At 36.2% G+C, this 15,431-nt stretch overlaps 1 protein-coding gene across 5 annotated transcripts in view; it reads right to left on the reverse strand.

Annotated features, from left to right (window-relative positions):
• Window positions 1-15,431, reverse strand: part of PRKAA2 (protein kinase AMP-activated catalytic subunit alpha 2) — a 112,616-nt gene that overhangs the window by 24,446 nt on the left and 72,739 nt on the right. For all 5 annotated transcript variants that reach the window (XR_002798070.3, XR_011649661.1, XR_011649662.1 and 2 more), the window contains 4 exons: window positions 12,793-12,886; window positions 12,115-12,259; window positions 9,779-9,866; window positions 566-790 (listed from right to left, as the gene is read on the reverse strand). Coding sequence is in view for 2 of the 5 variants with exons in the window: in XM_004465499.5 (XP_004465556.1) it covers window positions 566-790; window positions 9,779-9,866; window positions 12,115-12,259; window positions 12,793-12,886 (552 nt within the window). In the remaining 3 variants the exon portion in view is untranslated. The remainder of the gene's footprint in view (window positions 1-565; window positions 791-9,778; window positions 9,867-12,114; window positions 12,260-12,792; window positions 12,887-15,431) is intronic.

The raw sequence follows: 15,431 nt of genomic DNA on the forward strand, positions 1-15,431 counted from the left end.
GAAAACACTCTCTACCCTTATGCAGTTTACACTTTAAGAGAGGAGAAAGACACACTGAGAAATATAAGAAAGAGCTAATAAATGCTTGAGCAAAATATGGAAATGACAATGAAAGCAACCAACAATGCCTGGGAGAATAAGAGGTGATTTCACAACAGCGTTCACAAGAGAGCAGAATTTAAGAGTAAATGGAAACCTACCAGGTCAGAAAGACTGACAAGGAATTAGAGGCAAAGGGAATAATATAAACAAAGACATAAAGGCATAAAAGATATGCTATGACTGAGGAACATGGAAAAGTTCAACATGCAGTGTGATCACAAATACAAGAAATGAGACTTCAGGAGAAGTAGAGCATTACTATAAAAAGCCTTGCATGCTTTGATACATAAACTAAAACTGTAGGAAACAATCTGAAGTATTTAAAAAATGAGTAAAGATCAAGTTTGTGTAATAAAGTAAAATTCTTATAAAATAAAGCATTAGAGAGCCTAGCACAAAGCAGGCATCAATTAATGGTACTGTTATAATACTGAAAATCTGCCTAACAGTACAAAAAGATCACCTTATGTCTTTGATAGTTGCTCGTTTCAGGGGGTCAACCTGCAGCATATGCATCAGAAGAGTGGCAATAGAACGATTGAGATATTCTGGTATATAAAAAACACCTCCTCGGATCTTCTTAAATAACGTAGGTACATGCTCATCATCAAAAGGGAGCGTGCCACAAAGAAGAGCATATAAGATAACACCACAGCTCCAGATGTCAACTTCAGGACCTGCATACAACCTAAACAAAAAGATTACAACACAAGCCTGAAACATAAATGTCACCTTTTCTCATCTATACATACCCTGCACTTCTCTCTCTATTATAGTATAGACTCAGGTACTTAGTGAAGTCCGTGACTATTCCCCACACTCAATAGTTCTTCCCTACAGAGAATAATCAGTCTACTCAATTAGTACTCAAGTGTGCCAAGAGAAAATACTATTTTATTTGTTTGTAACAAACTCATTTATAATTGTAACTTACTAATTAAATGCTATGAAACTTTCTTTGGTTAATTTTTTTTTCATTTTAAAAACAATTTATTGAAATATATCATTCATACATGAACATAGATAAATAATAAATACATAGCCAAATTTGTGAACTTCCAAAACGAACATGCATAACATCATATAGGATTCCCATACATCACCCTACCACAAATACCTTGCATTTCTGTGAAACATCTATAACAAATTATAAAAAAAGCATCATCAATGTATTTCTAATAACTATGGCCCTTATCTTACATTTGCTGTATTTTCCCCTATCCCATGATATTATTATTTTTTTTTTTGTTCATAAACCATACAATTTATCTAAAGGGTACAAATCACAGCATTTGGTTTAATCACAGAATTGTGCATTTATCACTTCAATCAATATTAGAGCATTTTCGTTACTCCAAGAAAAAAATCAACAAAAAACAAACCACTATCATACCCATGTTAGCACTACTAATTAAAAATCCTATGATGTGCTTTCACCATTTTTATTCATTTCCAAGCATTTCCAAACAACATTTTACCAATTCTGCACAGATTAAACCTCAGCGTTCTCTAATCACATTCTTTCCTCTGGTTACTTATACTCTACCTATTAATTCCATGGTTTGCACATTACATTTAGTTCATAATAGTTAAGTCATACAATATTTATCCCTTTGTGTCTGTCTTGCTTCACTCAACACAATGTCCTCCAGCTTCATCCACATTGTCATATGCTTCACAACTTCATTTCTTCTTACAGCTGAGTAACATTCCATCATGTGTATATACCACAGTTTATCCATTTATCAGTTGATGGACATCTGGGCTGTTTCCATCTTTTGTAACTGTGAATAATGTTGCTATGAACATTGGTGTATAAAGGTCTGTTCATGTCACTGCTCTCTGTTCTTCTGGGTATATACCAAGTAGTGGTATTGCCAGGTGACATGGTAGATCTATATCTAACTTCCTTAGGAACCACCAAACAGACTTCCACAGTGGCTGTACCATTCTACATTCCCATCAGCAGCGAGTAAGCATTCCTGTCTCTCCACATCCTCTCCAACACTTAGAGCTTTCTCTTTTGTTAATAGTAGTTAATTGTAGTTTTGATTTGCATTTCCCTAATAGCCAGTGATGCTGAGCATTTTTTCATGTGTTTTTTCACCATTTATATTTCTTCTTTAGAAAAACATCTATTCAGGTCTTTTGCCCATTTTCTAATCGGGTCATTTGTCTTTTTATTGTTGAGTTGTAGGAGCTCTTTATGTATCATGGATATTAGACTTTTGTCAGATGTTTGATTTCCAAATATTTTCTCCCAGTGAGTAGGCTGCCTTTTTACCCTCTTCACCAAGTCCTTTGAGGTGCAGAAGTATTTAATTTTGAGGAGGTCCCATTTATCTAATTTTTCTTTTGTAGCTTGTGCTTTGGGTGTAAGGTTTAAAAGACCCCCACCTACTACAATGCCATGTAGAGGTTTCCTTATGTTATCTTCTAAGAGTTTATGGTCCTGGTTTTTATATTTGATCCATTTTGAGTTGATTCTTATATAGGGAATGAAACTGATTTTCTTTCATTCTTTTAGTTATGGATATTCAGTTCTGCCAGCTCCACTTATTGAACAGACTGTTCTGTCCCAGAAAAGTGGACTTGGTAGATTTACTGAAAATCAGTTAACCATAGAGGTGAGGGTCTATTTCTGAGCTCTCAATTTAATTACATTGTTCAATATGTTTATTTTTTTTTAAGATTTTTTATTTATTTCTCTCCCATCCCCCTCTGCTCTCTGTGTCCATTCACTGTGTGTTCTTCTGTGTCCGCTTGTATTCTCGTCAGCAATACCTAGAATCTCTGTCTTTTTGTTGCGTTATCTTGCTGCGTCATCTCACCATATGTGCAGCACCACTCCTGGGCAGGCTGCACTTTTTTTTTTTCATGCAGGGTGGCTCTCCTTACGGGGGCACACTCCTTGCACGTGGGGCTCCCCTACACGGGGGGCACCTCTGCGTGGCACAGCAGTCCTTGCGCGCATCAGCACCGCAGGGGCCAGCTCACCACATGGGTCAGGAGGCCCTGGGGATCGCAAACCCTGGACCTCCTCTGTGGTAGGCGGATGCTCTATCAGTTGAGCCAAATTCACTTCCCCAATGTGTCTATCTTGATGCCAGTACCATGCTGTTTTGACCACTGTATTGTAAATGGAATTTTCTTATGGATTTCCTCCTCAGCTTGCTCATTAATAGTGTATAGATTTTTGCATATTGATCTTGTATCCTGAAACCTTCCTGAACTCATTGATTAGATCACATAGCTTTTTTTTTTTAATTTTAATTTTTAAAATTTTTTTTAATTCATTTTTAAAAAAATATTACATTCAAAAAATATGAAGTACCATTCAATCCCACCACCCCCACCCTCACTCCCCCCATAGCAACACTCTCTCCCATCATCATGACACATCCATTGCACCTGGTCAGTACATCTCCCGGCATCGCTGCACCCCATAGTCAGCGGTCCACATCATAGCCCACGCTCTCCCACGTTCCATCCAGTGGGCCCTGGGGGGATCTACAATGTCCCGTAGTTGTCTGTGAAGCACCACCCAGGACAACTCCAAGTCCCGAAAACGCCTCCCCATCTCATCCCTTCCTCCCACTCCCCGCACCCAGCAGCCACCATGGCCCCCCTTCCCACACCAATGCCACATTTCTCTGTGGACATTGGATTGGTTGTGTCCATTGCACATCTAATGTTAAGAGGGGGCCCAGATTCCACATGGATACTGGATGCAATCCTCCTGCTTTCAGTTGTAGGCACTCTAGGCTCCACGATGTGGTGGTTGACATTCTTCAACTCCATGTTAGCTGAGTGGGATAAGTCCAATAAATCAGAGTGTAGGAGTTGAAGTCTGTTGAGGCTCAGGGCGTGGCTATCATATTGTCAGTCCAGAGATTCAAATCCCCTAAATACATTTTAAACCCCAACACCAACTACAATTCCAGTAAATTAGCATGAAAGTCTTGTGAAAAGAGATCCCATCTGAGTCCAGTTCCATCACGCAGAAACACCAGCTCCAAAGAAGGGCCATCTGACATGGCAGTGAACCCCATGTGCCATGACCATAGAACCCGTGGGTCTCTTTAGCCCTCAAAAGAACTAATACCTGGGGTTGTATCTACTTTATCTGTCTCTGAGACTCTGCTCAGCTGTGCATAAGGGCAATCCTTCTGACAACCTCCAGACTCTTTTTTAGAGACTCGTAGCCATATAAACTCATTTCTCCTTTCCATTTCCCCCTTACATTAGGTCAGATCACATAGCTTTGTTGTAGATGTCTTGGGATTTTCTAAATACAGGATCATGTCATTTGCGAACAGTGAGAGATTTACTTCCTCTCTTCCAATTTGGATACCTTTTATTTCTTTTTCTTGCCTAATTGTTCAAGCTAGAACTTCTAGCACACTGTTGAGTAACAGTGGTGACAGTGAGCATCCTTCTCTTGTTCTGATCTTAGAGGGAAAGCTTTCAACCTCTCCCCACTGAATACGATGTTGGATGTGCAATTTTCATATATGCTATTATATTGAGGAAATTTCCTTCTAAACCTATCTTTTGAAGCATTTTTATCAAGAAAGGATGCTGTATTTTGTCAAATGCCTTTTCTCCATCAGTTGAGATGACTGATGGATTTTTCCACTTTAATTTGTTAATGTGGTATACTCCGTTAACTGATTTTATGTTGAAATACCCTTGCATACCAGGAATAAAACCCACTTGATGGTGATGTGTAATTCTATTTATATGCTGTTGGACTTGATTTGCAAGTATTTTGTTGGAAATGTTTGTATCTATGTTCATTACAGGGATTGTAATTTTCTTTTCTTGTAGTATCTTTATCTGGCTCTGGTATTTGCGTGATATTGGCTTCATAACATGTTTTTGTAATTTTCCCTCCTTTTCAATTTTTGGAAGAGTTTAAACAGGATTGGCATTAATTCTTCTCGGAGTGTTTGGTAGAATTCATCTGTAAAGCCATCTGGTAGACTTTTCTTCACTGGAAGATTTTTGATGACTGACTCGATCTCCTTGCTTGTGGTTGGTTAGTTGAGTTCCTGTATTTCCTATAGAGTCAATGTACATTGTTTGCGCATTTCTAGGAATTTGTTCATTTCATCGGGGTTATCTAATTTGTTGGCATACATTTTCTCTTCCTCTGATGGTCCTTTTTATTTCTGTGGGTTCAATCGTAACATCCCCCCTTTCATTCTGGACTTCCTTTATTTGCATCCTCTTTTTTGTTAGTCTTGCTAAGGGTTTGTTGATTTTATTGATTCTCAAAAAACCAGCTTTTGGTTTTGTTGATTTTCTCTATTGTTTTTCGTTCTCAATTTCATTTCTGCTCTAATCTTCGTTATTTCTTTCTTTCTACTTGCTTTGGAATTGGTTTGCTATTCTTTTTCTAGTTTCTCCAGTTGCTCAGTTAGTTCTTTAATTTTAACTCTTTCTTCTTTTTTAATATAGGCATTTAGGGCTATAAATTTTCCTCTCAGCATTGACTTCATTGTATCCCATAAGTTTTAGTATATTGTATTCTTATTTTCATTCATCTCAAGATATCTACTAATTTCTCTTGTAATTTCTTCTTTGACCCACTGATTAAGAGTGTGCTGTTTAGCCTCCATATATTTACAAAATTTCCCCTTTCCTGCCTATTATTATTTCCAGCTTTATTCCATTATAAATAGAGGAGGTGCTTTGTACAATTTCAATCATTTTTAATTATTGAAAGCTGTGTTATGGCCCAACACACCAATTAATTAAAATTAATTTGTTAATTAAAATTAACAAATTAAAGGGAAAAAAACCGCATGGAGAAAGATCCATGAGCACTTAAAAAGAATTTATAACCTGCTGATTGGGAGTGCAATGCTCTGTATATATCTATCAGGTCCAGGTCATTTATCATATTGTTCAAATTCTCTGTTTACTTGTTGATTTTCTGTCTAGTTCTATCTACTGATGTGAGTGGCATGTTGAAGTCTCCAACTATTATTGCAGAGATGTCTATTTCTCCTTTCAATTTTGCCAGAGTTTGCCTTGTGCATTTTGGGGCACCCTGTTAGGTGCATAGATATTTATGACTGTTACTCCTTCCTGGTGGACTGTCCCTTTTATTAATATATAATAGCCTTGTACAGTTCATCAGTTTTGCATTTAAAGTTTGTTTTATCTAACAAAAGTATAGCTACTCTCACTCTCTTTTGGTTACCACTTGCATGAAATATCTTTTTCCAACCATTCACTGTCTTTCTATTTGCACCCTTGAGTCTAAGATGAGTCTCCTACAGAAAGCATATGGAAGGCTCACGTTTTCTTATCCTTTCTGTCAGCCCAGGTCTTTCGATTTGGGAGTTTAATCCATTAACATTCAATGTTATTACTGTAAAGGTATTACTTATTTCAGCCATTTTATCCTTTGGCTTTCATGTTATACCTTATTTTTCTCCCTCTTTTTACTTTCGGTTACACTCTCTGCAAAGCCTCTCTCTCTCTTGTCTTTTCTGGCTGCAGAACTTCCTTTAGTATTTCCTGCAGAGCTGGATTCTTATTTACAGACTCTCTTAGTATCTGTTTATCTGAGAATATTTTAAGCTCACCACCATATTTGAATGGACAGTTCTGCAGGATAAAGAATTCTTGGATGGCAGTTTTGTTTTTTTTTTTCAGTTACATAATTAAATCATACCACTCTCTTCTTGCCTCCATGATTTCTGGAGAGAAATCTGCATTAAGTCTTAATGGACATCCCTTATATGTGATGTTTTGCTTTTCCCTTGCTGCTTTCTGAATTTTCTCTTTATCTTTGGCATTTGGCATTCTGTATATTATGTATCTTGGGGTAGGTCTTACTTGGATTTATTTTCACTGGAGTAGTTTGTGCTTCCTGAACACATATATTCATGTCTTTCATAATAGCTGGGAAATTTTCAGTCATTATTCCCCAAATACTCTTTCTGCCCCCTTTCCCTTCTCATCTCCTTCTGGAACTCCTATAACATGTATGTTGGTGCACTTCATGCTATCATCCAACTTTCTGTGCCTCTGCTCAATTTTTTCAATTCTTTTCTCTCTCCTTCTTTCTCTTCAATTTCAGTTGTTCTTTCCTCTATGTCACTAATTTTTTTCTTTCATGATTTCAAATCTGCTATTGTATTTTTAAAATCTCACTTATTGTGTCTTTCATTCCATAAGCTCTGTTAGTTTTCTACCCAAGATCTCAAATTTTTCTTTGTGCTCACACAGTGTCTTCTTAATGTCTTTTATTTCTTCAGCTGTGTTGTCCTTCAACACCATGATTTGATTTAGATTTATATGAACCTCATTGAATAGCTGTTTCAAGTCCTGTGTCTCACCTGGAGTTTTGATTTGTTCCTTTGCCTGAGTCATATCTTCCTTTTTTTTTTTTTTTTTTGGTATATCTTGAAAATTTTTGCTGATGTCTAGGCATCTGATTCTAATGCTGAGTTTACTCTGATATTCAGTTTATCTCTCTTGCCTAGTGATTTAGTGTTAAGTAGCCATGTGCTACCACTGTTCTTTGACTCTTGGTTCAACTTTTCTAGATATTAAGGACTACCCATTTAACTGCTCAAATCAGGGCTAAGGACCCAGTAATAGGGTGCAGCCCAGTTTCCAAGAGTCTTGGAGAAGGTAGCAGTAAAGGCACCTGCTTGCTTCTTTTATTTTTTCCCTTTTTTTTTGTGCACTTTTCTGGTCTGGCCAGCAGATGATGCTCTTTGGCAGCCTTCTCAACTCAGATCCCAGGTGCTATGGGAAAAGCATTCAGTATAACTAGTCAGACAGGCAGGCAGTACAGTTGCAATGTCCTCATGGCTGGCCAAGTCTCACATACTTTCTTAGAAGTTGTTCTCCACACTTGGATGGCTATACTCTCCCCCTCTCTGCCTCTTTAGCAACCAGCCTGGGACAGTAGGGAGAGTGTTTGAGAAGACAAATTATGTTTACCTACCTGAAGGTTCTCAGGGTAATCAATATCATGGCTCCACCTGGCCTGGAAGTGTGGACTTCTCCAATGCAGCAGACAAGTTTCCTGTCCAAAATCTGAATTTGCTTTAGGCTGTGTCCCTCCCTCTCTCCTTTTTTGGGGAAGAGGACCTCTGCAACCCCCTCAGTCCACAGCCACTGCAGTCTATAGTTGCTGCAGTCCACAGACTGCTATTTGCTCTGTAGGTGGGAGGAAGGGCACCTGATGCTACTTTTAAAGCTTTTCTCACAGAATTTTTCAGCCAGCTAAGACTCTTTTCCTTCACTCCTCTCTTTTCTGGGTGGTATCTTGCCTTCCCCAGGTGTCCTGAGCCCCAGGACAGCCTTCCAGACAATCTCTGCCTGTCCTCTAGCTATTTTTCTGAGACAGAAATGATCCTTCCCAGATCCTCCATCTTCCTGGGAGTCCTTGAGAGGAGATCACTAGAATTCACACTACTTGGGATTCAGTTATTTTTCATATAGCTACAAAAAAGTCCAAAGTACATATGTTTAGCACAAAGCATTCAAGAGAGGGGGGAAAGAGGTCCCATCAAGGCCAGTCTGTCAGGGTGGTCAAAAACTTCTTGAGACTGGGGCCAATTAATGGCAACTCCTCAAGCCACACTTTGTGAGGAATAAGACAGACCCTCTATGATTAATTTTTTATTGCACCATTGTCGTAGAGGACAAACTTTAAAAACAAACAATACTAAAGTATATAGGGCTCAATATTTTTACCATAAAATTATAATATAATAGATTCTTCGTACTGGCACACCTATTTTAAAGAATATTTAAAACATTAAAGTACCTAACTAGTCCTTTCACATTCTCTTTGACATTATGTACCCTTTATCATTCTAAGTACCCAGTACATTCATTGTAGTAAGCTCCCGGGACTAAGAGTAGCTTGTTTAATGCTTTGTTGGAAGTAAACTGTGCCTAAAATGTGACTCCTTTTTACTCTCACCTTCCCACAGCATTAATATTTCTCTGAGAGCAAGTAATAGACTTAAACCTAGATCTGTGATAACAAAGTAAACTATACAATTCCAATTAAAAGAATAAAATCTGTATTAAAAATTGCTGCCCATTATTTGCATTCTTTGCTTTGTTGTACAAACTTCTATATCTGCTACTTAAAACAGTATTAATATCTTTTCTATATATCCCCATAGAAATCTGTTAACCTTATAAAGCATAAATTTGTCATTGTTGAAAAGCTTGAGTTTACCACTATAATCTGTATAAACATTTTAAAAATGTAACAGGAAGCTACATGAGTAATTATATACCTTCCATTTATGCAGTTTCTTTCATAGAACAACACTGTCCCCCAAAATCTCATTCTTCCAAACATGAAATATGAAACAATACTGTATATACATAATAAAATATAACATAAAGGACTGTCTAATAAATAATTATACTCAATTAAACTTAAATGCTTTATCTGTACTTTCCTAAATTAAAGAGATATGGAAGTCAAGATCTATTTCAGTCATTTTTAATAGAACTCCTCAAACATATTCATAACTAAATCTAAATGAAATTTTTAAAATATTAATGTACCCATTCTACCCTTCAACTGTGTTAACAATCTTCCAAAGAGAATACAGTTTAATTAAATGCTATCAGAATGAAACCAAGATTACAAAAAGCTGACTCTTCACTTATTTATTATTACCTGCCTGAGATGACTTCAGGTGCTGCATAATTTGGAGATCCACAACTAGTTCGCAGAAATTCACCATCTGACATCATATTAGATAATCCTGAAAATGAAAGTAATATTTATCAGGTGCTAGTTATTTTTAAAAGTAAATGTAGAGATATGCATGAGAAAAATTTCAAGTTTTTAATGCTCCACATGGCCTTTTTAAAAAATAATTTTTAAAAGCAGTTGAAATAATTCTTTAGACTGAAAAGGGACCATTTTAAAGAGTTTATACCAGGACAAAAAAAAAACTAAAGCAAAACACATGGATGTTTGGAATTAAATTCCCTTTCTAAATTAAAATGTTGATTCTTTTCCCAAATAAGAGGTTATTCTAATGTATATTAACTTTGCCAAAATAAGAGCATAAAAATATTATTTACCCACTTCACAGTGGAAAGAAGTAAAATAAACTACTAATTTTTTATACTATGCTCACAAAAGCTTTCCAAAAAAATCTAAGTAAAAATCAGATTGTGTGGTAAGCAAATGTGGCTCGAGCAGTTGGGCACCTGCCTACCACATGTGAGGTCCTGGGTTCAGTTCCCGATACCCCCTTAATAAGACAAGCAAGACAGTGAGCTGATGTGATGGGATGCAGTGCAAGCTGACACAACAAGGAGATATAATGAGAGACACAGAAATGGGGAGTGGAGATGGCTCCAGTGATTGGGTACCTCCCTCCCACATGGGAAGTCCTGGGTTTGGTTTCTGGTGCCTCCTAAAAAAATGCCAAGCAGACAATGAACACAACAAACAGACATAGAGAGCAGATAGTGAGCGCAAACAATGGAGGGGTGGGCAGAATAAATGAATAAATCTTTAAAACAACAACAACAACCAAAAAAAACCAGACTGTATGCCAAAAGAGTTTTAATTTAGTAAGCTTTAATTCAACATAGAAAAAAAAAAATCTCTTGCACCAAAAATCTAGTGGAACTATAATATCAAATGATTTGGAGTAGGAAGAGATATAGGGAAACTGAAATTTTGTCAGATTAAAGACAGACATGGAAAATAGGCAACTTTGAACTTTAGTACCTTTCCATCTCTTCCTATAGCCTCACACTTCCTAATCCTTTTCCCAAACATCCTACTATGAAAACCTTTCAAGGCATATTTATCCCAGAAAGTGTCTGGAATATAAAAATTACATTTCATCTTTTTTCTTCTGCCACTGATAAAAAGTTCTATTCTCTCATCAAGTTGTTAGGACATATGCTATCGGTGATCCACTGACCTCTCCATATATAGAGTCAGAAGAATTTATATATAAACTGTCTGCAAACTTTCCTGTGTATGTTTATGTGCATTCACCAGGAAGGGTGTCCATATTTGCATCAGATTTACAAAGGCGTGTATGACCTTCCCCCTTGTAGCAGTTTGATACGGTTATGAATTCCAAAATTAGATCTTGGGTTATGTATGTAATCTGGTCTGTACCTGGGCGTGATTAAGTTAGGATTAGGTCTTTGATTGTGCCATGTCATTAAGGCGTAGGACAGATAAAAGACACAGCAAAGGACAGAGTTCAGGGTTTTCTGATGCTGGAGTTTTTATGTTGGAGTTTGATGCTGAAGTCTTAAGCTAGAGCCCCAGGAAGTAAGCACACAGAGGAAAGAGAAGCAAGCCCCAGTGAGAGAGGACCTGAGCCAGGAGAAGAACACAGAGGCATAGAGACAGCTTCTTAGACACAGCAAAAACCCCAGGGGAGAGACAGAGCCATTGACCTGATAGTCTACAGCTCATCTTGTGGAAAGAGACAAATTCTAAAGAGCCTCATAATCTACAGCTGACCTTATGGAGAAAACAGAGGAGCTGAACCCAGAAGAACCCAGGAAGCCTGAACCCTTGCAGATGTCAGCAGCCATCTTGCTCCAACACAGGAAAAACTGACTTTGGTGAGGGAAGTAACTTACGCTTATGTATCTGTAAGCTCCTACGCCAAATAAAGACCCTGTATAAAAACCAACCAATTTCTGGTATTTTGCATTAGCACCCCTTTGGCTGACTAATACACCCCTCTCCAAAAAACAAAAAAAAAGAGTTAAGCATCATTTCCTTAGGAGGAAATAAAGATTGAAATGATATGCCTTGCCCATAGCCCTCTAACTTTTAGAAAGGTATGTGCATTTTTTCAGTGTATTTAAATGAAAAGACTAAGCTAGTGTAGAGGCTGTGCAACTAATCCTTTTTCATGTACAGGATGTACAATGCTGAAATTGAAAGTTCTCAGTTCTGTAACAGCTGCTGACACACTTTAAAAGGCAGCTAGGACATTTCTGAACACCCCTCAAGTTACATACCAAAATCAGCTATCTTGGCATTCATGTGTGCATCCAATAGGACATTCTCTGGTTTCAGATCTCGATGAACAACCATATGCCTATGACAGTAATCCACAGCAGAAAGAATCTGCTGAAAGAGTCGCCTGGCTTCCATCTCTTCAACCTAAAAAGTATAAAAGAAACTGCATTAGCAAGAGTTTTAGTTTTATAATCAGTCGAATAAAATGACTAAGTTGATTAGAACTCTGTTAAAATTCTCAACAAAAAACTTGAATCAAAACTCAATATATCAACTGGTTTTTCTTTCCTGCTAGGCAATAATATTAAGTTTTCAATTAATATTTACTAAGTGAACACAATGTTTGGGGAATCAACAATAAAACATAATCTAAAACAGAACTTATTTGAAAGTGGTGAGAAAAGGAAATAATTAAAGCTTCAATATGATCTTATGAAACAGATTTTTCACTCTGAAAAGCATAGGCACTATATTAGCACTTAAGTAGAATACATTTCCTAAAATCAACTTTTGAAAGGTATACTTCTTAAAAGGGAAATTTTGTATAATATTCTGTATATTTGGTTGGTCATTACAGAAGCAACACTGATTTTGAGGTTATCTTTGTGGTTTGCTATTTCCCAATACTTTTCTCTTTTTTAGTTTAGGGGATTAGAGTACTAGAGAATGTTACTCACCCGTCCATGTTTACAGATGTAGTCAAATAATTCACCACCAGACACATATTCCATTACCATAAAAAAATCTGTTGGAGTGCTGATCACCTGGTATCTTTTTTGTAAGTGAAAAAAAATTAATAAAAATGGCACTTTAACCAAAATCAACCTAGTGTATATATCTATGCTTGCTACAAATTTATATTCCAGTGTTTTATAAAATATGAAATGGAAACCAATTATATATTATTAAAATAATCACAGAGCTATAAACACAGAGCTCTACAAAATTCATTTACTTCCTAAGAATGATGTACTTTTCTTTAGAACCTCATTTACATGTTTATATTACCTTTTAAATCCTTCATTTTTCAACAACTACATTAAGCATCCAATATTTTTGGACATTTTAAATGACATCACAGAAATAAAATCAGCAAAATCCAGAAAGTGGGCAAATGACCCTTTCTTTAATAAAAAATTTTCAAAGAAAAAAGGAAGAAGAATTAACAATAAAGTAGAAGTAATTTAAGAGACACTCCTACCAATTATGATGTATATACTGTCTTCTCCTGGTTCAAACAAATCAACTTTTAAAATCATTTATGAAAATCAAGAAAGTCTGAATACTAACTGGATGTTTGATGATATTACTGTTAATTATTTTAATAGTTTAAGCGTGCTAATGGTACTGGGGATTGAACCCAGGACCTCGTACATGGCCAAGCAGGTGCTCATCCACTCCCCAAAGAGAGCTGGTTTTTTCATTTGTTTTTAAGAGGTACTGGGAATGGAGCTCAGGACCTCATACGTGGGAAGCAGGCACTCAACCATTTGAGCTACAGTCGCTTCCCGAAGAGCCCTTAACTTTTAGAGTAGATAGAGAAGAGTTTACTAGTTAAAAGTATAATGTTTGAGATTTTCTTCAAAATAATCTGGAGTGGGGGAAGTGAAAGGAAGCAGATAATACATTAATAATTGTTGAAGTTGAATGACAGATACATGGAGCATCATTACTTTTTTTTTTTTTTTTTTTTTTTTGAGGCTCCAGGCTGGGGATTGAACCCAGGATCTCGTGTGTGGAAAGCCAGTACTCAACCACAGAGCCACATCAGCTCCCCTGAGTTGGTTTTCTTCAATTTTTTACTTGCTGTTTGTTTTTTTATTTTGCTTTTAGGAGACACCAGTAACCAAAGCCAGACCCTTCCAAATGGGAAACAGACGTTCAGTCACTTGAGCCACATTACTTTTGTATATATTAAAAGTTTTTCATAATAAAAAGATAAAGATATATGTGTGTATATAAATATGTATATTCCTAGGAACTCAAAACAGAGCCCATTAAAAAATAAAAACTTGAATTTTGACAAGATATTTTCTTAAAAATCTACAACTTTCCCTGTACAATTTTACCAAAGTTTTGAACACTTTGAAAATGAATTAAATATAATTTTGATGTTAAATACAACCTTCTATTAAAATATTTATAAGTGAATATTCTAATTTTTTAATTGGTTACTTTGTTTATAAAGAATTTTATCTATAGTCTGGTTGATTATAACCAATGACTAATTTATGCTAGGTTACTATTTAGAGAGCCACTAAGTATAGCTATGTAGTATTTACATGGATTAAAGGCAGCCAGCGGAAGGTATATGTGGGAATTGGAAAATGGCTGAGGCAGCACTGTATAGGAATTGCACTTTTGACACAGGAGGTATCAAAAGTACGGAGACGTTTTGGTGATTTGTCCATCCAAATAGGGCACCTTTTATTAATGTGCACTAAGACAAATAAATATGTGCTAACTAGTAGGCCTTGTTACTTTTTTCCATTCAAGTGGGAAATATGGCCAGGAAGTTTGTTATATAACAACATACTATAAATTTTAAAACAGGATAATGTATAAATACTTGACAAAAATATTATAACTATGGTATTGAAAATAAGAGTATGGATTTTCAGAAGGAATATTTCTTCTAATAGCAATCGTTACTCTTTGGGATGACACATGGCAAGATATATCACTTTAAAGTAAATTAATATAACTGAGAAAAAAAGTTGAGACTATTTCAAAAGAACTGTAGAAAGGGAATCTTACTTGAGAAATCTAGCAGAAATGATTTTATAAAAGCTATCCTAACAGCCACCGAACTCTAACCAAATAAACTGAATAGCATAGAGCAGGAGCATCCACTGTGTCACCTCACTCACGTATGATGATCTATTAATAGAATTCTCAATCATTTTTTTGCTCTGCACATTCTTGTGGAATAAAAGAATTGATGAAATTGCCATCAATATATTTAGGTGCCAGTTCCTCAGAGTATATCATAGTCTTCAACAGATTATTGTCGAACTATTTCATGAAACCTGTAACTCTCCTGCAGTCACTGCCCATACTGAAGGGCACTCTAGAGCAATGAAAACCATAGTTAATATTTATTGAGCACTTCGTATATATCAGGTGTATATACCTGTGTCTCACATGTTGCTTCATTAATCTTCAAAACAATTTTATGAAATATTATTCTAGTTTTACAGTTGAAGAAACTTAACTGTAGAAAGGTTATAAGCAAACTAAACTTACCTAATATCTCCAAAATGTTACATGGTGACACAATATTTATTGAGTACATGGTGAGTAGTAGGTACTGTAC

This window comes from Dasypus novemcinctus, chromosome 9, assembly GCF_030445035.2.
Source record: "Dasypus novemcinctus isolate mDasNov1 chromosome 9, mDasNov1.1.hap2, whole genome shotgun sequence".
Lineage (NCBI taxonomy): Eukaryota > Metazoa > Chordata > Mammalia > Cingulata > Dasypodidae > Dasypus > Dasypus novemcinctus.